Source organism: Cydia pomonella, chromosome 19, assembly GCF_033807575.1.
Source record: "Cydia pomonella isolate Wapato2018A chromosome 19, ilCydPomo1, whole genome shotgun sequence".
NCBI lineage: Eukaryota > Metazoa > Arthropoda > Insecta > Lepidoptera > Tortricidae > Cydia > Cydia pomonella.
The window spans coordinates 7,016,018-7,040,627 of record NC_084721.1 but is presented as its reverse complement, the minus strand read 5'-3'; the positions used below and the strand labels follow the sequence as shown (position 1 = coordinate 7,040,627).

Genomic DNA, 24,610 nt, shown 5'->3' with positions numbered 1-24,610 from the left:
TGGCGCCATCGCTTGAAACGTTGCAGCGTAAAAGTTTTAATCATGTGTCAAAAGATGGCAGTAAATTTACTGGCTACAAAGTATTATTTGACAATCCACCTCTATTTCAAATTATCTTTGATGAATATATGTTAAAGAAATGTCAGTTTTCTCTATTAAAATAAAAACTGATGTGTATTTATCAGGACCCAACGATCCCAGGCCAAATATTACTGGCAGTGTACAAGGCTATCAAAGCGAGACAACAGAAGATGGAAATCAGAATACCTCTGTTACCGTAAGATCCTTTGTATTTAACCGTTCAAAGTTTTAGTTAGTGTTGCTTTATCATCATGGTGCAGTGGCGTCAGCCGGCAGAGTTTTTGAAAAACCGTGCTACATTTTTAGATCTTATTACGGTTGCAAAACAATGATATACGCGATCCCGGGCACGCACTGTGTCCGCCCAGAGGGCGTACGACGAACCACGTTCGACGTGTTGCCTCTTTGTCGCACTTGTAGATTCGTACGTAAGTGTGACAGGGGGCAACACGTCCAACGTGGTTCGCGGTAGGCCCTCAGTTCTCAGGAAGCTCCGTTCGGAGAAGAACTTGAATTTACTGCACATTAAGCTAAGTCAAGCAGCCGATTCCCTATCAGTTACTATATCGGACAAGTGCGAGTCAGATTCACTCTCCGAGGGTTCCGTACTTTTTAGTATTTGTTGTTATAGCGGCAACAGAAATACGTCATCTGTGCAAAATTTTAAGAGCCAACAGGAGTGGTAATTTCTCTATACAAACGTACTCGACTGTTTCCTCCGTGGTTTTTAAAGCTAGAGCAATGTTTTTTTTTCAAAACAGATTAATATTATCAATATCTGTGTCAGACTGTTTGAAAAGTGACAACCCTAACACTTGTAAATGCTGTACGCGACTTGTATGGTAAAGTGCAAAAACGGCTAGGTAACATTGTCCATCTATTTTAACACTATACGTATTAAATCGTAAGGAAACGCTAGGATTACCCTTTATCATTAAGTGGTTCTTTGTTTCAACGTCTTACGAGCTGTATTTCCATATCAAATCGACGTGGGCAATGTTGGCGAAAACCTCAGATAGCTTTACCCGCCCTCAAAATCGCTAAAAAAGTAGGTTTAATGATGATGTAATAAATGATGTGTATGATCACAATGGATGTGGTAAGTCAGTATAAACATCAGCCTTTTATAGTTTTTTTCTTTCAAAAACTGTGTTTTTTAGAAGAAACAGGCAAAGTTGGCTATTTTGGTGACGTTTTTTTTTGTAAAATTTGTCGAAATGTTTATTGGATTGCAGGTGTAATAGAAGGATATTGTATTCAGTTAGGAGTCCGCAGCAAGCTCGGCCGAATTTCACCTTCCCATACAAACGGACTTTCGTTCTCGTTTTAAAACTACGTGTTGGATTGTAATAAAACTCTGCACATACAATGACATCAAGTATATCTATGCCTGTCATTAGTTTAATATAGCTCCAGCTTATACAACAAACGAAATAGAGCAAATACAAATTTGTATGAAAAACTTAAATTCGCTGTATTTTTTTTTTACATGGTACCGTGAAACTAGCCAACTTTGCCTTCAGGGGTATCTTTGGTCAAAAACACAATTTTAAGCAAATTCGTTAATGTAGATAAATGTATAACAGTTATAGTAACACTACTAATTTTAATAGAAAATAGGTTATTGTTGTGACAAAACTCTATAATACATATGTATTCGACACGATAGGGTTCCTCTTTACCTTTTTGGTCCGGAACCCTAAAAAAGATTGTTAAACAGTTTTCACCAAACCTAGGCCCAACCTACTAACATTCAAAAGAGCATAGAGTTATTTAAATACCTTTCCTGCTGACATTTTTTTTTGTTTAAAACTCATTTAATGAATTCTTTATATCTCATGTGTTTTGCTCAATATTACCTATTCGTGTCAAACTAAAACGTTTAGCAAAGTAGAATTTTCAAACAATTAGGCGGGTTCGAACACTTATAATAGTATATTGCAAATTTGTTAACAGGCTTTGTTTATAAAGTTTAGTCCTTTTTTTTACCTGGTGTGCGATATGAGGAACTCATCGACAGCAGTCAGTGCCTGAGTTTCCGGTTTGATGTCACATCAGAAATGTTTTCATATGTTCTTCTCGTAGGTTGGAGGAAGCGAAAGCTCTCGCCGAGGAGATGTCTCAGAGCCGATCCGCCATGCCCACGGAGCTGCAAGTGCCGAGGCTGCCCAGCATCGACCAGACATATTTTCCCCTTAAAGTGACCCAGGTAACGAAAACACTACCCCTCGTGGTGTTTGTTGTCAAACCTATAGGGCCACCCCACACTAGCGTCTCCCGAGCGTCTAGTAAACTCTATGGCTGCTGCTTGACGCAACGTTGGCGCCACTGCGCAGCGACGCCCTTTTCCATAACGCTGACTAGACGCCGACGCTCAAAAGACTCTAGTGCAGGGTGGCTCATAGAGTGTTCTTGCGCGGCGGGAGGAAGCGTATTCAATTATACTCTTAATAAGCCTAGACGATAGTAAATAAACAAACGCCTGCCGGATCGTGGCCGATATCTATGGTCCATTGCTATCCCAATGATTCACTATACTTTTATATGAGGATTCACTGTTTTGACAGATAAGGGACAATTGCAAGTCCCACGCCGGCATTGATGTAAGTATAATTACCTGGTTTCACAATCAGCCGAAAAAATGGGAACAAAAGTAACGCCCGAACGGCTTGGGCATGAGTTTTGCTCTCAGTCTAGTTTCAGCCGTCGACAACGACAACTGTCAAAAATGATGAAATGTTCTGTGAAAAAAGGCGCTTATAGTACAAATCAACAAGAAAAAAGGATGGTATATATTTTTTTCAGTGAGTTCTATTGATATTTTAACAGAACTAATGTGAATTCTTGTCACGGAACAAAAATCTGTGGAGTCTACAATATTGGTGGCAAACAGGCATACGGCTCACCTGTCCTATTAATACCAGGGGTACATACGCGTTGCTGACATGTTTTTGTTGTTGTGGATAAAATTATTTTAAATAAAAATCGTAATTAATATTATGTTCCAATTTAGGATTTCCAAGAAATCCTCAGCGGCGTTTACATATTATTCATATTCATATTCCTTTATTGATAAAATTACAAAATTTAAGTACAATTAAGATAATAATAATCAAATTCAATTAAAGTAAAATAAAACAATATAAAAATAATCAAAACAATTCAAATATCCAATAAATTAAATTAAATCATTATTGTAATATTCTGACATTCTGGCATTATCAATAATAAAATAGTAATAATCAACACAATTCATACATCCAATAAATTAAATTAAATTAAAATACGTTGGGGAACGAAGAATGAGGAGGAGGGATCCTCTGGGGATCCCCAGAGGAGGGGATCGTCATTCCTCGACGCATTAGGATATTGCTCTGAATATCACAAACAAGTTGTGGGGTATATTGCTGGTTACGTTGTACGCAAATTAATGAAATCGGTTCAATGTGATGTGACATATGCACAAGGAAAGATACGATTTCCACAGGTTAATAGACATAAAAAAAATTTGGGTGGGCTTTTTTATGTATCTGAAGATGTATTTACTGTATGCAAAACAACTGAAACTTTTAACATAACATGCGAAGGGGAATAAACCATAACAAATCAATAATAACATGTAATGTATAGAAAAAATGAAGTCAGGGAGAAGAAAGATAAAGATAGTTTATTATTCAAGTAGGCATATTACAATGCGCTTATGAACGTCAAATAAAGCTACACCGGCTCTAAAACAATCATATAATTGATATAATAAAGTCTATAACCAACCGGTATCTAACTGTACGCTTATATTACGAAAAAAGAAAGCTCCAAAAGTAAATGTAGATCAAAAAGATTTCAAGCCATTTCAAGGAAACTAGGTGTTTTATAAGCCGTTTTATTTTATCATATGTACGTAGTAAAATGTTCTTCTAAAGTAGTATAATCCTGCATGGTAGTCGCAGACTGGATGTTGTCATTCAAAACAAGGACCATTTATACAACTATCTCACTCTAGTTATTAAATAAAATGTATATTCTATTTCCGGTTTTCGTATTTTTATTTAAAGACAATGATTCAAATAATTGGTATACATAAAGCGACTCCATTCACTCGCTATTCATTTTGACGTTTATACAATGATAAATATGGAAGGAAGGAAGGAATGAGGCAAGGAACAAACTCCTTAGGCAGAATTGTTGCAAAAGTGTCCAGCTGTCAGCTATAAATAATAGTTCCCAATCTCGCCAGAGTAGCGCTAGAGTAGCTAAGAACCTAGGCGTTATTGACGGAGTGAAGTGCGCTGTCTATGATTAGATTTTTTTCTCAAGTATTCTAGGTATTATAGCGCCATCTATTTATGGTTTTCTGTCGGACACTTTTTGGTATATGGACATTATGTTCCTTGCCTCTACTTTCCATAATAATAAACTTAAGATAACGTCATATAACCATAAAAATATGAACAAACGTTATTAGCATCTTCTAGACCGCATTACCTAATGTCAGTTTGCTCCATATATTTTGACATATTTCTTTGGCATTGGGCGTCTGCTTCTTTTAATACGTCAATGCACGCCGGCAACTTTCATCGTAACGTAAGAAATGAATTATTGTTGGTGTTAAGGTGACAAAAATTGAGAAAGGTATGTTGAGATGATTTGGACACGTGGAAAGAATGAGTGAAAGAAGGTTAACAAAGAGAGTGTATAAGGGAGAAGTAGAAGAGGGAGCTGGAAGGGGTAGACCTCGGCGGACTTTCTCTGATCAAATCGGAGAAATCCTGAAGAAAGGCCAGGTCAAGAGCACCCTAAACCGACGAGCGTGTATGAGGAATGTCATGAAAGTAAAGGAAGCGAAAGAGGTATGTCAGGATCGTAGCAAGTGCATGGAAATCCGTGGTCTCTGCCTACCCCTTCGGAAAATAGGCGTGATTATATGTATGTATGTATGTATGTTAAGGGTGGTGGTAATTGATTAGATGTAGGCACTTCACTATTTTGGTTGCTCCAATAAGGAACCTGCAGTACTTTTAAGTATGCTTTCATTTTAAATTACCCGGCCTAAAATAGTCCACATATTATCATTTAAAAATTTACTGGGAAAAAATGCGGTTCATAAGTAATTTATATTTTGAACGCTAAAAGGGCCTGCACCATCAATGACGTCATCTCTGTTCAGTGTTAATACTACAACAAAATTATCTGTACTGATTACTGATACTGTACCGCCAAAGCGACCTTCAAAATTTCTCTCGAATATCCAAGAGCGATCTTATAGAGAGACAGAAAACGAAATGTCTATTTTTGTTTTTCATGGCAAGCCCTCTTTATATTAATATCAAAGAATTCCTTTAACTTGGCTCAAGATTTTTTGATTCAGCACATGGCAACACTGAATGAACGGACATATATTTTCTTCAAATTATATTTATTCAGTCGCCATAGGCGCCACAACACGCGTCTCTCGGGTGTCGAAAACGGGTATGTAATGTTTAATATATTTATAATAAAACTATCATACACTTGCTATAATGCCATTTCGTATATTATTACTTGTTATTGTGTTGTTGTGTTTTGTTGTTATGTTATTGTTATAATGACCGTAATTGATATAATGACCATTTTTATATAATTTGTAACTAGTATAATATTATATATAACATTAAATGATCAAATAATGTAGGTTAGTCAGGTTGTTGAGTGACAGAGCCAGGCGGTTTTGTATTTGGTTGGTTAGCCAATAAATATTGTAACTACCCGAAAATGTACAAATTGTTTGTTTAATTTAGATGTATAGGTGCAAGATATTTTTTAAGGGTATTTTTTATTTATTTAGTTTTTTTGTTTATGTACAAAAAAATAGAAAAAGGTGCGGAGTGTTAGGATCGGCAAAGCGCATGTATCTCCTCTGGAGTTTCAGGCGGGCCGTTTGCTTGCTTGCCACCGACGTAGTATAGAAAAATAAATCACCACTTTGATCGAGCTTCGAGCGATCTTTTGTAACACCTGTTTAATTTCTAAGCAACTAGCTTCCCCTTATCTACCCAGCACACAGACCAACCAGTATTATTCAGTTTTTTTATTTTATTAAATTAAATGGCTTCAGTCCAGTGTCAAGGTATTAACAGCTTTAAATACGACGAATATTGTACGATTAGTACAAGACAGTGTGCAGTTATTTTATTAGCTCTTGTGATGCGATGGCAGAACTTACAAGTAGCACGTGGACTACCGGCAGTTGACTCCAGAGTGGTGGTTAAACGCATTCCAATAATAATTCTTTAATAACTTCACACTTCCACATTAGTTTACTGCATAATAAAGTATCGATATTACACTTTAAAACTATTAATGAACAAAATACAAAGGAATTATTCACTAGGCGTGACTACCAAGGTGGTAATCTTCTTTAGTTTTGATTTGTATAAAATTACTTTTACCTGCGCAGTTTACAAGCGTGGGCAAGTTCTGGGTGCAATACGACGAAGAGACCGCATTGAGCGAGTACAACGAGATCCAAGCAATACTCAACTGCAGCAAGCTCCTGAGCTACACCGACTCCGTGTCTCCAGGGGACCTGGTAGCCGCCCCGTATACTGACCAGTACGTGTATAGAGCACGGGTGCAGAAGGTGGTCAAAGACATGGTTGAGGTGAGTTATTTTTGTTATAATATCACCTCAGGTCACAAGCTTCGGCAAGTTCTGACGAAGAGACCGCAGAGAGCAAGCTGAACCAGATCCAAGCAACACTCAACCGCGGCAAGCTGCTGAGTTACACTGAATCCCTGTCTCTAGACAGGGAACCTCATCGACCAGCTCATCTACAGGGCTAGGGTGCAGAAGGTTCACAGACATGGTCGAGGTCGGTCAACTTTATTATTATGAATATAAAAACAATATTGTCTTCGGTTACCGTGATAGTTATTCATGAACAAAAGCTATGGAAACGGATTAAATCGTGTATAAATAATTTAAAACACGAAGACGACGTTTGGTCAACGGGAGACTCACTCGTCACCCATACGCAGTGCCACCCGTAGTTTTATTTATGAATATAAACAATAAAAGTGCTTAGTGCTTTGTACTTTTCCCGATTTCTCGCAGCCTTGATTGTATATATGTGTATATTTTAAAGTTCGTCACATTGTCATAGAACATGAATCTGTTGAAGAATTCTTATACTGTAATAGGCACAACTATAGACATGGTGATTTGAATATTTGTATAGTAACTCCAACATTTTCTCACGCAAAAGACATTTTGCTAATGTGGAACTGCTGATGAAGACCATAAAATAAAATTATGGCATACTATTTTGTGCTGCCGGTTGTTTTTTATTTAATACGAATTTATCTATCAGATCGCATACATCGACTTCGGCACCTTCGGCCGCATCGCCATATCGAGCCTGCGCGTGCTGCCACCAGGATTATGTATAACCACCCCGCCGCTGGCCATGCCGTGCCGGCTGGCCGAGCTGGCGCCGGCCCCACTCCTAGACTCGCACGCGCAGTGGTCCCAACGTGCCGAGACCATGTTCAAGCGCTTCGTGAGCCAGCCGCGCCTCATGGGCAAGGTGAGGTGTCCCCCCAGGTGTTCCACCAGGCCTGTGTCTAGCACCCCGCCGCTGGCCATGCCGTGCCGGCTGGCCGAGCTGGCGCCGGCCCCACTCCTAGACTCGCACGCGCAGTGGTCCCAACGTGCCGAGACCATGTTCAAACGCTTCGTGGGCCAGCCGCGCCTCATGGGCAAGGTGAGGTGTCCCCCCAGGTGTTCCACCAGGCCTGTGTCTAGCACCCCGCCGCTGGCCATGCCGTGCCGGCTGGCCGAGCTGGCGCCGGCCCCACTCCTAGACTCGCACGCGCAGTGGTCCCAACGTGCCGAGACCATGTTCAAGCGCTTCGTGAGCCAGCCGCGCCTCATGGGCAAGGTGAGGTGTCTCCCAAGGTGTTCCACCAGGCCTGTGTCTGAGCACCCCGCCGCTGGCCATGCCGTGCCGGCTGGCCGAGCTGGCTCCGGCCCCACTCCTAGACTCGCACGCGCAGTGGTCCCAACGTGCCGAGACCATGTTCAAACGCTTCGTGAGCCAGCCGCGCCTCATGGGCAAGGTGAGGTGTCTCCCCAGGTGTTCCACCAGGCCTGTGTCTAGCACCCCGCCGCTGGCCATGCCGTGCCGGCTGGCGGAGCTGGCGCCGGCCCCACTCCTAGACTCGCATGCGCAGTGGTCTCAACGTGCCGAGACCATGTTCAAACGCTTCGTGAGCCAGCCGCGCCTCATGGGCAAGGTGAGGTGTCCCCCCAGGTGTTCCACCAGGCCTGTGTCTAGCACCCCGCCGCTGGCCATGCCGTGCCGGCTGGCGGAGCTGGCGCCGGCCCCACTCCTAGACTCGCATGGGCAGTGGTCTCAACGCGCCGAGACCATGTTCAAGCGCTTCGTGAGCCAGCCGCGCCTCATGGGCAAGGTGAGGTGTCCCCCCAGGTGTTCCACCAGGCCTGTGTCTAGCACCCCGCCGCTGGCCATGCCGTGCCGGCTAGCGGAGCTGGCGCCGGCCCCACTCCTAGACTCGCATGCGCAGTGGTCTCAACGCGCCGAGACCATGTTCAAGCGCTTCGTGAGCCAGCCGCGCCTCATGGGCAAGGTGAGGTGTCCCCCCAGGTGTTCCACCAGGCCTGTGTCTAGCACCCCGCCGCTGGCCATGCCGTGCCGGCTGGCGGAGCTGGCGCCGGCCCCACTCCTAGACTCGCATGCGCAGTGGTCTCAACGCGCCGAGACCATGTTCAAGCGCTTCGTGAGCCAGCCGCGCCTCATGGGCAAGGTGAGGTGTCCCCCCAGGTGTTCCACCAGGCCTGTGTCTAGCACCCCGCCGCTGGCCATGCCGTGCTGGCTGGTGGAGCTGGCGCCGGCCCTACTCCTAGACTCGCATGCGCAGTGGTCTCAACGCGCCGAGACCATGTTCAAGCGCTTCGTGAGCCAGCCGCGCCTCATGGGCAAGGTGAGATGGCTGTACGAGTATGCTCCCACTGGGCAAAATTGCTCTTGCGAATCAGATATAATTCTACATTTTTTAAACCCGATTATTAAAATCCCGAAATTTTCATTTGACCGAATGCTTGTTTTTTAAACCATTGAATTTTTTGTGGGTTCACTAATCTAACCTAACCTAAACCAAGTTTCCGCAGGATGCTTATTTCAAAAGTTGGGAATACTTAACTATTTTTGAAAAAAACAAAATGCGTTCGTTTAAATGAAAATTCGGCAAATGAGACATTGAGCAAACATACATATAAACGTTGAGATATGTGACCTGTCTTTTTTGGATCTCAAAAGTTAAGAAGATTGGTTAAACCATAATTATAATGCAAGCCAAAACTTCATTAGCGGTGGTTTTGATCGAGGTAAGTCACGACCAGATATTAGGCTTCATTTATTTATTTAAACTTCATTGCAAAAGAAAAACTTCATGTACGAAAATCGAACTTAATGTCATGAGGCATTCTCTTCCAGTCAACCTTAGGGCAAAGCAGAAAAGATTGTAGGCGGGCCATTTAAAACTAAAAGGAAAGTCCATTCACATTAATAGGCGGTTATCACACTGCTGCTACGTTCGAAAGCCGCATTAGTGCAAACACTGCTTTAAAATTTAGGAATAGAACAGACTTAGTTTGTTTTGTTACTGTAGTATGTCGAACTTTCTTTTGACAATTTTCATTTTTCTTGTTTTCAATTTTAAATTATTTAAAGTTATCACGTATCGGAACTTACACAACGTTTCTCGACAGATATACTCGGTGGCGCACGGAGTGGTGTCGATCGAGCTGCTGGCCAAAGGCGGCAACGAGAGTCTCAACAAGGAGCTCGTCAACGCCAAGCTCGCCATCCTCTGCGAGGAGAGCTACGAGTCCAAGGTCAGTTGAGGAACAACTACAAAAGGGTACAACTTTTTCGACAGATATACTCAGTGACGCACGGAGTGATGTCGATCTAGCTGCTGGCCAAAGGCGGCAACGAGAGCCTCAACAAGGAGCTCGTCCACGCCAAGCTCGCCATCCCCTGCGAGGAGAGCTACAAATTCAAAGTCAGTTGAGGAACGAAGACAAAACTGAACCGTCGAATTCGGACCGACATTTTCAAAAGTAAAAAAAATCTAAAACAAGGCTGCAGTGCGATGACGCCTTCGCACTGTAGCTTTGGTTTAGATTTTATAGCCCGCCTTTCTAGGAATAACCGAAATAAATTTCCAATGTGATGTTAAATTGGGCCACATGAACTTACCTAATTCTGCACATTTCAAATGTTATTGTAGATTATCTATGTAACTGTTAGAACTAGTATAAAAATGGTGTCGTTGTATACAGCTGAACCACGACCTGCGGCAGTCGGCGTGCGCGCTGACCTCGGACCTGAACCTGGCGCAGGTGCGCGCCTACAACCGCGAGCAGGCCGAGCACGCCTTCCGCGAGCTGCGCGAGCCCGCCGCGCCCGACGCGCGCCGCTGCTACGCCGACTGCTGCCTCAAGGGGCCCTTCAGGTTTATACTCCAGATACTAGTTTGATTGGTCTCAAATTACCAGTTCGATTGAAAACTCGATACATTTCATAGTCAAAAACAAAAAATGTTTCGAGCGAGCATGAACTGTAGGGGGCAGCACCTACTTTAATGTGAAGTGTCAATGTCAGGTCTAAGTTTCCGATGTAGACCACAAGACGGATTTTCCGACACACATGGTCCCTATACACCATTTACTAAAAAACGAGGTCGGCGACGATCTTATCCTATCCAGCGATGGCAGCATGGTTGCATTTTTATCGCTTGTCATTATGCTTGTCCCTTTCGCACTTTCATACTTATTAGAACGTTACAGGCATGATGACAGGTGATAAAAATGCGACCGTGCTACACCCGCCTGTCTTATTGTGTGAAAGAATGAAACGATATGTATTGAGTAAACTGATGATAATTTATTATTTCAGCCCTCTGGAGGGAACAGTCCACAGCCTGATGTACGGCAGCCGCGAGACGCAAGTGAACATCGAGTGGAGCTCTATCAACTCCGTGCTGCTCGATACTGAGCCCCAGCGCGCTTACGAAAGGTAACCTGTACATGTACAGATATGTATATCAATATTTTGGGTCGACATCATCACTTGTGCTAAGAGAGTTGTCGCATATTGCACGGAGCCTTACAGCGTCATTTACGTTAGCTTTCGATTTGTACACTACACTTCTAATACAATCTTTGATTATTGCTATACTATGGGAGGAGGTTATAGTAAAGGGTCTAGCAGGCTAAGCGAACAAGAAGTGCCCCCAACGACGGATTTTGTCGATATTTCTGGTAGTGTACTGTTAGGTCCTAAGGACCCTCCATGCTTAACATCAGACCTCGATTCTCTTTTGTTTGCGAGTTATTCAGGATAACGTAGAATAATTAGGGTATCATTGAAAGTGTCATATTTTATAAACGATTCAAGTTACGTGAACCAAACAAAATTATATTTGATAACAATAAAAAAAACTACAGAATGCATATTTTTTACCAACATCCTGTCCTTAAACTTCATTGCAAAAAATAAAAATAAAAATTTCCTTCCAATTTTTTTTTTTACTTTTCGCAGAGGTACACCTCCAAAAAAAATATGCATGAGTAGCCACTAATTCCCACTACATACACATATAAAAATATTTGCACAAATGTTCGTGCTTCATGTCAAAAAAAAAAAACGATTCTCCAATAAGTAGTCACTGGCATTATATGTACAGATAGAAGTACCAGTGCAGTTTGAACATTAGTGAGTAGGTATACAAACTCTTCTAATATAGTACATTACGATACAAGTGCGAAAAATAGGAAATTCGAAACGAGTGGCGATAAATTAAAACACGACCGAAGGGAGTGTTTTAAATCGACACGAGTTGCGAATTACCTATTCGCACATGTATCGTACAACGTTTTACAGTACATATGGCCCTTTAAATGTTCGACACAGTAACGTAATATGCTACTTCTCGCACTAGTGCTATAAAGTAGCCCCATATGTACTGTAAAATCTATTTGGAGTGCATCAACGATGACGTGTCAGCTTTGATAACATCTGACACATAATATTATCTGCATTTGTTTTTTGCATTTTGTAGTGGAAAATGGAAAACATTAAGTGCAAGTCTTGTAAAAAAACATTAAAAAATATCCGTGGGAAACAAAAATGCATAGAAACAGAGCAAGAGGCTGATTTATATAGCAAATGCACTAATATGTTAATTTGCATAAATGATTTATTGTGTGGTAAGTGTCGGCTTTTAGTGTATAAACATAAAGCAGTAGCATCAACTTCTGCGAGTACATGCACAACAATTGGCGATGCTGGCTCTTCGTCTGCAACCTACTGCTTTATGTTTATACACTATAAGTCGACACTTACCACACAATAAATCATTTATGCAAATTAACATATTACTGCATTTGCTATATAAATCAGCCTCTTGCTCTGTTTCTATGCATTTTTGTTTCCCACGGATATTTTTTAATGTTTTTTTACAAGACTTGCATTTAATGTTTTCCATTTTCCACTACAAAATGTGTCCAACCTCTGTATGTATTTCCTAGTTTTATTTGCAAGAAGTTAATTTTAGTTGTCAAATTGCCTGCTAGATGTCGCTATACCATGTGTTGAAAATCCTAGATCGCGGTGTTAAGATTTTCCCGAGAAACATGACGTCTGGCCGGTACTAATTATTGTCAAGCTTTTATAACAGTTGTACCTCTATTGAATTTATTACATTATTGTATAGTCAACAAGAGTGCTTTTCTTTTTGGGCCTTTTTACATGGTCCTTCGAGCCGGATGAGTTCGGCTAGTGGATTCGGTAAACTTCGGGCCAACGGACGCCGGGAAAGGTAGTGGTTTGCTGCCAGCGGTGTTAAGGCGAGAAGAGCCTATGTTTCCCGGAGCAGCGTGTGACGTAAGCAAATGCATCGTGACGTCAGCGGTGAGAAGCAGCAGTATGACGTAAGCGGATTATATGTGTGACGTAGTGAAGTGGCAACCGTGAGTACATTAAATTATTAAGTAGTGCAACTGTCAAAAACTTAGTGAAATTTCAACAAATTTGGACTTTGAATAAATTTCATCAAGTTTGGACATAGAAAAATTCGTAGCAAGTTTGGACTTAGAATAGTTTCGAAGAAAGTGGAACGACGGGGAATCCACGCCCAATTTTGCCTAGATATTGCTAAGTTCCAAACACTTAGAAAATTTCACCATGGAGGCTCTTATAAAAGTGCAACAGGACTTGTATTTGAGAATAGATAAGGCTAACACTAACTTTAAAAAATCGCCTAAGGAACGGCTTAACTCTGTAGATTATCTTAGCACAAGATTAGAAACCTTAGAATCTTTATGGGAAAAGTTTGTGTCAACTCATACTAAAATCATTCAAGAGTCTACTACACTTGAGTTCAGCGAGTATATTACTGAAGACATATATTCTAATGCGGAAGAGTTATTCATGGATTATAAGTCGGATCTTAAGATTGCCTTAAACAAACTAAATGTTTCGATTCCTGGAAAGAGCACTGAGTCTACCACAATTGAGAATAAGTCTGATGTTAATCAAGGCAAATCGGTGATGGTAAAGCTACCAAAGATTTCAATTCCTACGTTTTCAGGAAATTATTCTGAGTGGACTAGCTTTAGAGATCTATTCACGTCGCTCATCCATAAGAATAGAGATTTAGACGACGTCCAAAAATTGCACTACCTGAAAGGTTATTTAGTCGGTGAAGCTGAACAGCTTTTCCGTCACGTACAGATCACGCAGGATAATTACAGCGCATGTTGGGAGAAATTGGAAAAGCGCTATAATAATAAGAAGTATCTTTCTAACTGCATTCTCAAACGCTTCATGAGTCAGAAGAATATTACGACAGAGTCCGCGAATGCACTCAAAGAATTGCTGGACACTACAAATGAGTGTTTAAATGGATTGAACAACTTAGGCATCGACACAAATACATGGGACATAATTGTGATTCATATAATTTGTCTTAAATTAGACAACGAGTCTAGGAAACAGTGGGAACTTAAGGTTAGCGAGTCTTCTGAAGATTTGCCCACACTCAACCAACTTCGAGAATTTTTAGAAACCCGATTTAGGGCACTCGAATGTTTTGATGGGAAATCTTCGAAGACTAGCTTTGTTTCAAAGAAACCCAATGCACAATGTAGTAACAACTTTAAAGTGCATCATGTCACTGAAATTTCTTGTGGCTATTGTTCAGAGAATCACAAATTGTTTAATTGTAAAGGTTTTGCAAAAATCGATGTTGATGCTCGACGTGATTTCATCCAGTCCGGTAATTTTTGCTTCAATTGCTTAGGTTCAGGTCACAACGTATATTCCTGTCGCCAATCTACTAGATGCCGAATTTGCAAGCGCAAACATCATTCTTTACTGCACCCAAAAACTAGCACTCAAGCAACCGATTCTCAAGTCAAACCTACTCAATCGGTTGAAGGCAGTATTGTTGCACATGCAACAACAGCTCCATCATTATCGTGTGATGAGCCCAATAATGTAACAACTTGTTTTTCGACCAGTCGTGGGCAAGTTTTCTTGCCAACGGCTTTGGTTCAAGCTCAGTCGAAAACAGGTTCAGGTATAACCCTCAGATGTTTAATCGACCAATGCTCGGAAGCCTCTTTTATAACGGAGTCTGCAGCACAACTGCTGGGACTAAACAAGGTTTCCCACAAGAGCACAGTCACGGGTCTAGGCGGTGAAGAGAGTTCACCTGTGAACTCTAAGGCGGTGGTAAAGGTAAAAATTTCATCACTCCTAGAACCTGACTTTGAAGTGAACGTGCATGCTCATGTTTTGGGCAAGGTAACATCGAATCGGCCGAGAAAACGTATTGTCATTGATTCGTGGTCTGAACTGTCTAAATTAAATTTAGCAGATTCCACATTCAACATTCCCGGCAAAATCGACTTGCTCCTAGGAGGAGAGGTGTACGGTCAAATACTTTTAAACGAAATGATCAAAGCTCCACAGGGAGCACTCATCGCTCAGCGAACGTCTTTAGGCTGGATCGTTTCAGGGCCAACTCACTTAGGTGAGTCGGAAATTCGTAACAGCGTTAGCGTTAACCACATTCATTTAGATGAAAATGAGTTACTCAAAAAATTTTGGGAGCTCGAGGCTGACCACAATACGACAGATCCCAAGCAACATTACACTGAAGACGAGAAGAAATGTGAAGAATTTTTTACTGCTACCACTGAACGTGATAGCACAGGTAGGTATATTGTGAAACTACCATTTCGTGATCAAGATCCCAGTTGCAAACACGGAAACTTTGTGCCTATTGCAACTAGGCGTCTCAACCAATTAGAAAAGAGGTTCGCAAAAGATCCTGAAATGAAGAAACGCTACTCAGATGTCATCAATGAATATCTTGAGCTAGAACACATGGAAGAAGTTCCCCCAGAACAGGAGAACAACCCAGATGCAGTTTACTTGCCACATCATGCTGTCATCCGAGATGACAGATCCACGTCAAAGCTTCGGGTAGTTTATGACGCGTCTTGTCCTGGCTCTAATGGCGTTTCCTTAAATCAAGACCTATTAGTAGGTCCAACTCTGCAACCTGTTTTGCGTCATACCATCCTTCGTTGGCGTTGCCATCCTATATGTCTGGTAGCAGACATTGTTAAAATGTACAGGCAGGTGAAAGTGCACGAAGACGATGTAGATTTTCAACGCATCCTATGGCGTGAAAACTCGGGGGAGAAGATAAAGCACTTGAGACTGCTCCGAGTCACTTTTGGTACGGCATCAGCACCCCATCTCGCAGTGCGTGCTCTTCAGCAAGTAGCCCACGATGAAGGATCACAGTATCCAAATGCTGCTGATAGGGTCCTCAAGCATTTTTATGTAGATGATTTGTTAACAGGGTGTGAATCTGTAGAAGAGGGTAAAGTAGTGTACCAAGAGATGAATGAACTTTTGAAAAAAGGTGGATTCGAATTACAGAAATGGAGCAGTAATAATGAAGAATTAATGCGTTACATGAAAGAATCTGATGTCAAAGAGGAAGGAAGTCTCCAGTTGAAGATAGACGTTGTCATGAAAATTCTGGGACTGGTCTGGAATCGCAGAAATGACGAATTTGAATATTCGGTACAGCTTCCTCCACTCAAAGTTCCTGTAACAAAAAGAAGTGTCATATCTGACATATCAAGGCTGTTTGATCCACTTGGTTGGTTAGCTCCAGTGATCATAGTGGCTAAGATTTTCATCCAGAAATTGTGGCTTTCGGGAATCGAATGGGATGATGAAGTTCCACCACAATTACTGAAGAATTGGCTAAACTACAGAGAAAGTCTAAACCAACTTACCGAATTCAAGCTGCCTAGGTGGAACAACGCTAGATCCAATGTGACTGCGGAACTTCAGGGATTCTGCGACGCTTCTAATGAAGCGTTTGCTGCTGTTGTGTACTTGAGGACTGTAGATGAAGAAGGAAAGGTGCACGTGTCACTGATCACGTCCAAAACTAAAGTGGCTCCTATCAAACAAATTTCTATTCCACGTCTGGAATTGTGTGGGGCTGTGTTACTCACCAAATTGCTGGTTGAAGTAGCCGATGTTATGAGTATCAGCAAGGCAAACATTCATGCATGGACTGACTCCACAGTGGTCATTTCTTGGCTAAATAGTCGTCCAAATCGATGGAAAACTTTTGTTGCCAACCGTGTATCTGAAATAATAACATCAGTTGAGCCGCACCAATGGTCCCATGTCTCTTCGAAAGATAATCCTGCAGACTGCGCGTCTAGAGGTACACAGCACCTGAGTAAAGAAGAGCTCTGGATAGAAGGTCCGTCGTGGCTAAAAAATAAAGAAATTAGCTACAAAAAACCAAACATAAAAGACACGAAGTTAGAAGAAAAAAGCACTAAAGCATGCTTCGTGAATACTTGTGGTAATGATGTCACAGCAGATGCCGAAGAAACACTTATTTCAAGGTTTTCTAAATTGTGGAAACTGCTACGCATTCTGGCTTTCTGTAAACGTTTCTTGAAATGTGCTAGAAAAGAAAAAGTAAGTTTATGGTTAACAAGCACTGAAATACAAGAGATTTTGAAAATGTGTATTAAGATTGTTCAAGCGAATCATTTCAAAGAAGAATTGAAAAATCTGAACGAAAATAAAACAATTAATAAGAAGAGTCAACTTACCTCACTAAACCCTATAATTGATGAAGATGGTATCCTGAGAGTTGGTGGAAGATTAGAGCATGCTGGAATCAGTGAACAAATGAAACACCCAGTTATAATTCCACATAAGTCGCACTTCACAACTTTGGTCTTAGACAACGCGCACGAAAAAACTCTGCATGGCAACCCACAACTGATGCTCAATTACTTAAGATCTAAATATTTTGTCATCATTCCGTTAAGTTATTCGTTCGCAAAAATGTGACTTGCGCTCGCTATGCTGCTGCATCGCGACATCCACTGATGGGACAGCTGCCGTCAGTTCGAGGAACTGTCAATCGCCCCTTTTTTCAGAGTGGTGTGGACTATGCTGGTCCAATAAACATGCGCACCTCAAAGGGAAGAGGCCACCGCTCTTACAAAGGCTACATCTGCGTTTTCATTTGTATGGCTACAAGAGCAATACATCTTGAAGCAGTCAGTGATTTGACAGCTCAAGGATTTATTGCGGCCTTTAAACGCTTTACAGCACGCCGTGGTCATTGCGCTGATTTGTGGAGCGACAATGGAACAAACTTCGTAGGAGCTGCTCGTGAGCTGAAGCAGTTATACGCGGAAGAACGATCAAGCATAGCTGTGGAAATTGCCGACCAGCTTGCTACAAATTCCACTAATTGGCATTGGATTCCTCCACATTCTCCAAACTTTGGAGGCCTCTGGGAGGCGGGAGTCAAATCCACAAAACATCATCTTAGACGAGTAATTGGAAATTCCACCTTGACATTTGAGGAAATGGCAACAGTTTTAGCTCAAATCGAAGCTTGCCTCAACTCAAGGCCTATGTCAAGAATTAATAGTAACAACATTGATGATCCTATACCACTCACTCCTGGGCATTTTCTGGTTGGAGAGTCCCTAGTACTTGTCCCGGACTCTAACTATGAGTGTACCATTGTAGGTAGTTTAAGAAGATGGCAGCTAACACAGAAAATGGTCCAAGATTTCTGGCGCCGATGGTCGCGTGAATATCTGACTCAGTTTTACCACCGTTATAAGTGGGCTCATCAAACTCCCGAGCCAGTGGTAGGTAGTGTGGTGTTAGTAAAGGAAGATAACTTGCCTCCAGCAAGATGGTTATATGGTGTAGTCACTGATAAACACCCAGGTCTGGATGGAATCACTAGAGTAGTTAGTTTACGTTGCAAAGGGAATATTATCAAACGACCTGTTGGCAAACTATGTTTTTTGCCAATAGAAACTTTAGGTTGTTAGTTAAGTTTTTTTTGTGTTTTGTTTCTTGCCAAATATAAGTTGAGGTTTTTTTTTAATTTGGTATCACTGGTTCAATTTATATGCAAACTTATTGCAGTGTAATAATTCTGAGTTTGTATTTATACATTTTGAATATCACATGTTACAATTTCTTTCCACTGTGCCATGTTACATGACATTCTGTTTTTTTGTTAGAGTTAGATGTCTCATGGTGGGCGGAAATAAGGACACTTGTGTTATTATTGTCCTTGGTGGGCGGAATGTCCAACCTCTGTATGTATTTCCTAGTTTTATTTGCAAGAAGTTAATTTTAGTTGTCAAATTGCCTGCTAGATGTCGCTATACCATGTGTTGAAAATCCTAGATCGCGGTGTTAAGATTTTCCCGAGAAACATGACGTCTGGCCGGTACTAATTATTGTCAAGCTTTTATAACAGTTGTACCTCTATTGAATTTATTACATTATTGTATAGTCAACAAGAGTGCTTTTCTTTTTGGGCCTTTTTACAAAATGCAAAAAACAAATGCAGATAATATTATGTGTCAGATGTTATCAAAGCTGACACGTCATCGTTGATGCACTCCAAATAGGTTTATTAGAAGAGTTTGTATACCTACACACTAATCTTCAAACTGCACTGGTACTTCTATCTGTACATATAATGCCAGTGACTACTTATTGGAGAATCGTTTTTTTTTGACATGAAGCACGTACATTTGTGCAAATATTTTTATATGTGTATGTAGTGGGAATTAGTGGCTACTCATGCATATTTTTTTTTGAGGTGTACCTCCGCGAAAAGTAAAAAAAAAATTGGAAGGAAAAAAATATTTTTATTTTTTGCAATGAAGTTTAAGGACAGGATGTTGGTAAAAAATATGCATTTTGTAGTTTTTTTTATTGTTATCAAATATAATTTTGTTTGATTCACGTAACTTGAATCGTTTATAAAATATGACACTTTCAATGATACCCTAATTATTTTACGTTATCCTGAATAACTCGCAAACAAAAGAGAATCGAGGTCTGATGTTAAGCATGGAGGGTCCTTAGGACCTAACAGTACACTACCAGAAATATCGACAAAATCCGTCGTTGGGGGCACTTCTTGTTCGCTTAGCCTGCTAGACCCTTTGATTGACATCTAATGGTTTTGTTGTCAGGTTGCTGATAGCAGCTGATGTGGGTCAGAGCGAACACAGCAACAAGCTGACTCTGCGGCATACGACCTTAATGCCCAACGTGCCGGGCCTGCCCGCCATCATCGCGCTCCTGTTCTGTCCCACGTGAGCATCATATCTTCTTCTCCCTTTATCAATAGGTCAACGACCCTAAGTTGAGGGCCACGGAACGTACGCTCCAAGCGCCAATAATTTTTCTATGCTCGTATTAAATTGTGCTGAAATAATTAATGTAATCAGGCGTGACTTCATATTAATTGAAACAAAAATATTGCTTTTCTAATAAGTTTAAACCCCCCGTTATACTTACTTGCGTATATTCGTATTGAAATGCTCGGTGTTACAAAACTACGTCCAAAGCCAAAGTGTCCCAACTGAGCTTAGAAAACATCCCGTCTAAGCCGAGCAGCAGAGTTGTACAGATGTGATATCTCCGACGACAATAGTCCCCGCCGCTACGTTTTCCCGTACCTGTTTGAACGTGTTTGTTCCCCGGCAGGGCGGAGCTGCGGCGCGGGCGGTGCGGCGCGCGGTACTGCGCGGCGCTGTGCGGGCTGGGCGCGGCGCCGGCGGGCGCGCCGCTGTTCCCCGAGCACGACCTGCTCGTCAGCGTCGACGCCGACCTCGACACCGAGGACGTCAGCAACGTACGTTACGCTATACGGGATCCGACCCGGAGGCCCCTGCCTACCTATACGGTACTGCGCGGCGCTGTGCGGGCTGGGCGCGGCGCCGGCGGGCGCGCCGCTGTTCCCCGAGCACGACCTGCTCGTCAGCGTCGACGCCGACCTCGACACCGAGGACGTCAGCAACGTACGTTACGCTATACGGGATCCGACCCGGAGGCCCCTGCCTACCTATACGGTACTGCGCGGCGCTGTGCGGGCTGGGCGCGGCGCCGGCGGGCGCGCCGCTGTTCCCCGAGCACGACCTGCTCGTCAGCGTCGACGCCGACCTCGACACCGAGGACGTCAGCAACGTACGTTACGCTATACGGGATCCGACCCGGAGGCCCCTGCCTACCTATACGGTACTGCGCGGCGCTGTGCGGGCTGGGCGCGGCGCCGGCGGGCGCGCCGCTGTTCCCCGAGCACGACCTGCTCGTCAGCGTCGACGCCGACCTCGACACCGAGGACGTCAGCAACGTACGTTACGCTATACGGGATCCGACCCGGAGGCCCCTGCCTACCTATACGGTACTGCGCGGCGCTGTGCGGGCTGGGCGCGGCGCCGGCGGGCGCGCCGCTGTTCCCCGAGCACGACCTGCTCGTCAGCGTCGACGCCGACCTCGACACCGAGGACGTCAGCAACGTACGTTACGCTATACGGGATCCGACCCGGAGGCCCCTGCCTACCTATACGGTACTGCGCGGCGCTGTGCGGGCTGGGCGCGGCGCCGGCGGGCGCGCCGCTGTTCCCCGAGCACGACCTGCTCGTCAGCGTCGACGCCGACCTCGACACCGAGGACGTCAGCAACGTACGTTACGCTATACGGGATCCGACCCGGAGGCCCCTGCCTACCTATACGGTACTGCGCGGCGCTGTGCGGGCTGGGCGCGGCGCCGGCGGGCGCGCCGCTGTTCCCCGAGCACGACCTGCTCGTCAGCGTCGACGCCGACCTCGACACCGAGGACGTCAGCAACGTACGTTACGCTATACGGGATCCGACCCGGAGGCCCCTGCCTACCTATACGGTACTGCGCGGCGCTGTGCGGGCTGGGCGCGGCGCCGGCGGGCGCGCCGCTGTTCCCCGAGCACGACCTGCTCGTCAGCGTCGACGCCGACCTCGACACCGAGGACGTCAGCAACGTACGTTACGCTATACGGGATCCGACCCAGGCCCCTGCCTCAGGTTTCAAATTGAAAACTAAAATTGTTTCATGATGATCATCATCATCATCATCTCCGCCGAAATACGTCCACTGCTGGACAAAGGGAATTGTTTATTAAACGTTAACAATTGGCAATGTAGTTCCTCAGAGCGAAAATAAATAATGTTGCAGATTAACCACATCCGCTACCTGATGGACTACTCGATCTACTGCCGCGAGGGGCAGGACACGCCCGCCATCGACGACGAGGCGCGCCAGAAGGTCCCCGGCACCATCCGAGACATTCTGTTCAAGTGAGTACCTTATTGAGCTCCTTGAATTCCAACGATCACACGTGGTCTCGGTAGTTCCTCCCTTCGCTCGGATTTATAAACATTATTTACAGTACATATGGGGCTACTTTATAGCACTAGTGCGAGAAGTAGCATATTATGTTACTGTGTCGAACATTTAAAGGGCCATATGTACTGTAAAACGTTGTACGATACATGTGCGAATAGGTAATTCGCAACTCATGTCGATTTAAAACACTCCCTTCGGTCGTGTTTTAATTTATCGCCACTCGTTTCGAATTTCCTATTTTTCGCACTTGTATCGTAATGTACTATTGTAGAATACTACTACTGTAACAACACAACTAAAAGGAAATTCTTTCTACCAGACTAATGGAGAAGCGGCGTAAACACCGCGAACCGGAAACCATCCCCAACTCCTGGGAGTGGAACTCCGTACCCGAAGACGAGCTGCTCGAGATCGACGCGCCCGAGCTAACAGCCTGCGCTACGGTCTACCCGCTCCACTCGCCGCAGGAGCTGCGCCCTATACCCCGCGAACAACTCGACCAGCTCAAGCGGGAGGTCGACAAGCTGCGCCTGCTGGTCGACAGGTATTCCAACATTAAACACCGAACACTATTTAACCTCCGACCACCCATACAGATCCCGCGCGCCAGATCTCCGCGTTGCAGATTCGCAAAAACTCAAACGTCGCTCGGTGTCATGGGTGCAAAAGTATATAACTCACTACCAGTCGAGTTAAAACTAGAACAAAGCGATATCGCGTTTGCAATTAGTCTAAAAACGTTATTAACAAATCTTGCTTGCTATACTATTGACGAATTTTTCGAGACGTGTGTTTCAGACGTGAAATTTTAAACTAAACCTGTTTTTCTTGTACCTACTTAGAAAATAATACTTGCAGACATTAAAAAAATACTATGTATATACTTGTTTAACGCCTAAGGCGCGGCGGTTAAGGCCTGTTAGGTGCCTAATTTTCTGTAAATGAATTGTTACATGTACCAACCTAATTTTGACATGTAAAATACTATGTTTTATGAATAAAATATTTGAATTTGAATACCGCGGCTGTCACCCTGACAAAGTGAGAGGACGAGGAATCTCCGAATTACAAGTTTCATTATTTTTAGTAGTACATTTTAAACGAGAGCTTGTAAAAGTTACTGTTCAAAATAATGTGATATGTGTAAATCATATATGTATCACGTTATAATGACAAGACAACCTGAATCTTTCCAACAAGTATTGTTTTAGAATTAGACTTAAATCGCATCATTACCACGCGTAGATATAGAACAAGACATTATTTGTGTCGTTTCTTCAGATCATCGATCTCATCGAGCGCGGAGCTGTCATGTCCGCTGTGCATGACGCCGCCCATGCCCACGCACGCCATGCGCATACATCTGTACTCCAACTCACACAAGGAAAAGGAGGAGGACTTTGCTATCTTCAACGCCTAAAGGGTCTTATCGCGTCTACGAGAAATGGTACCATAGTCTTGTACTTGTTTTTACAGTTAATTCATCATAATCAATTATTGTTTACCTAGTTGACGTCGCCCAATCGTCTTTGCACCATGGACGTATAAAGCAAGAAGACTGTCTGTACAAAATATTGGAGGTACGCGATTTTGTCTAAACATTGTCGGTCTTCTTGCTTTAATTATACATGTCTGCACCAAACAGTTGCAGCGTCACCAATGGTTATTTTAAGTATATTCATGATCAAAAGCCAAAGTGCAGGTAGAATCCATCGTTGATCACCGAATTGACTTCTTCCTTGTGTATAGTAAGGCTGGCTAACAAAACCAAACGCTACAAGCTACTAACCATATGGTTTTTGCAGTAAGTTTATCTGTAAAAACTCCGTGAAGAGACGAGACTGGTTTTCTTCCAGTACCTACTAAAGAAGAGGCTGGTCCTAAATTAAGTGGATATAATCCTGGATATAATAGTAAAATATTTGCTATTTATAGGACCCGTTATCTTAAATATAGATTTAAGTCTAACTTTTGTTTTCTATTTTTGTTGTTAGAGTTTAATTTTATTTTCATATTTGCCGATACGTGAATAATTGAGGCGTGGGCAAATAAACTATGGTTGTCTATGATCTGATTATTAAGTGATAACTAAATTTATAACTAACAGCTTATGGACAAGAAGGGAATTCGTTTCATAGTTTATGACAGTAAATATAATAATACATGTTTACATATATATTTTTGGCTAGTCACAAATGTTATAAATAACCAGTGCCATTTTATTACGCCTCGCTGTTTTAAAGTAAGATGAGATGAGGTAAGAAGAACCTTTTATCCTAGCGTTCGACGTGCCCCGAACAAATAAACTATGGTCTTCCTACCCCATCTTACTATATCATTCCAAAATAATCTTTAAAAGTTTGCTGATCCATAGTGTTCAGTACTTGTTATATCGTCCATAATTTCAGTTGATTACTTGTTTATTCTTAGGACTAACATTTGTTTTGTTTGTTGTTATTACTATCATATTAGTTTTATGTCTGCATAAATGTGTAGTTTAATTACTTTTGTATGAAGCTTATTGTGATAATTAAGGAGCTGAATTGAGAATTTACACCAAACCTATAAGTAGTAAGTTAAATTACGATTATACTAGTTACTAGTATCATTTGGTGTGACATGTATGTGAACATACGATATTTCTTCATGTTGATGTTATAAGACCAAAACTATATAATAAATGAGTATTAAAATA

The 24,610-nt window shown here is 42.6% G+C and overlaps 1 protein-coding gene across 2 annotated transcripts in view; it reads left to right on the top strand.

Annotated features, from left to right (window-relative positions):
• The window catches only part of LOC133528537 (probable ATP-dependent RNA helicase spindle-E), a 48,039-nt gene extending 23,429 nt beyond the window's left edge, over window positions 1-24,610 (top strand). Inside the window, exons 16-27 of one of the 2 annotated variants that reach the window (XM_061865936.1) lie at window positions 186-277; window positions 2,167-2,290; window positions 6,515-6,718; window positions 7,428-7,643; window positions 9,848-9,973; window positions 10,424-10,596; window positions 11,040-11,159; window positions 19,724-19,846; window positions 20,241-20,388; window positions 21,745-21,866; window positions 22,235-22,459; window positions 23,197-24,610. In XM_061865936.1, the coding sequence (XP_061721920.1) occupies window positions 186-277; window positions 2,167-2,290; window positions 6,515-6,718; window positions 7,428-7,643; window positions 9,848-9,973; window positions 10,424-10,596; window positions 11,040-11,159; window positions 19,724-19,846; window positions 20,241-20,388; window positions 21,745-21,866; window positions 22,235-22,459; window positions 23,197-23,335 (1,812 nt within the window). In that variant the 3' untranslated portion in view covers window positions 23,336-24,610. Of the gene's footprint in view, window positions 1-185; window positions 278-2,166; window positions 2,291-6,514; window positions 6,719-7,427; window positions 8,176-9,847; window positions 9,974-10,423; window positions 10,597-11,039; window positions 11,160-19,723; window positions 19,847-20,240; window positions 20,389-21,744; window positions 21,867-22,234; window positions 22,460-23,196 lie in introns of those variants that run through there. The other variant, XM_061865935.1, reaches the window with a different exon arrangement.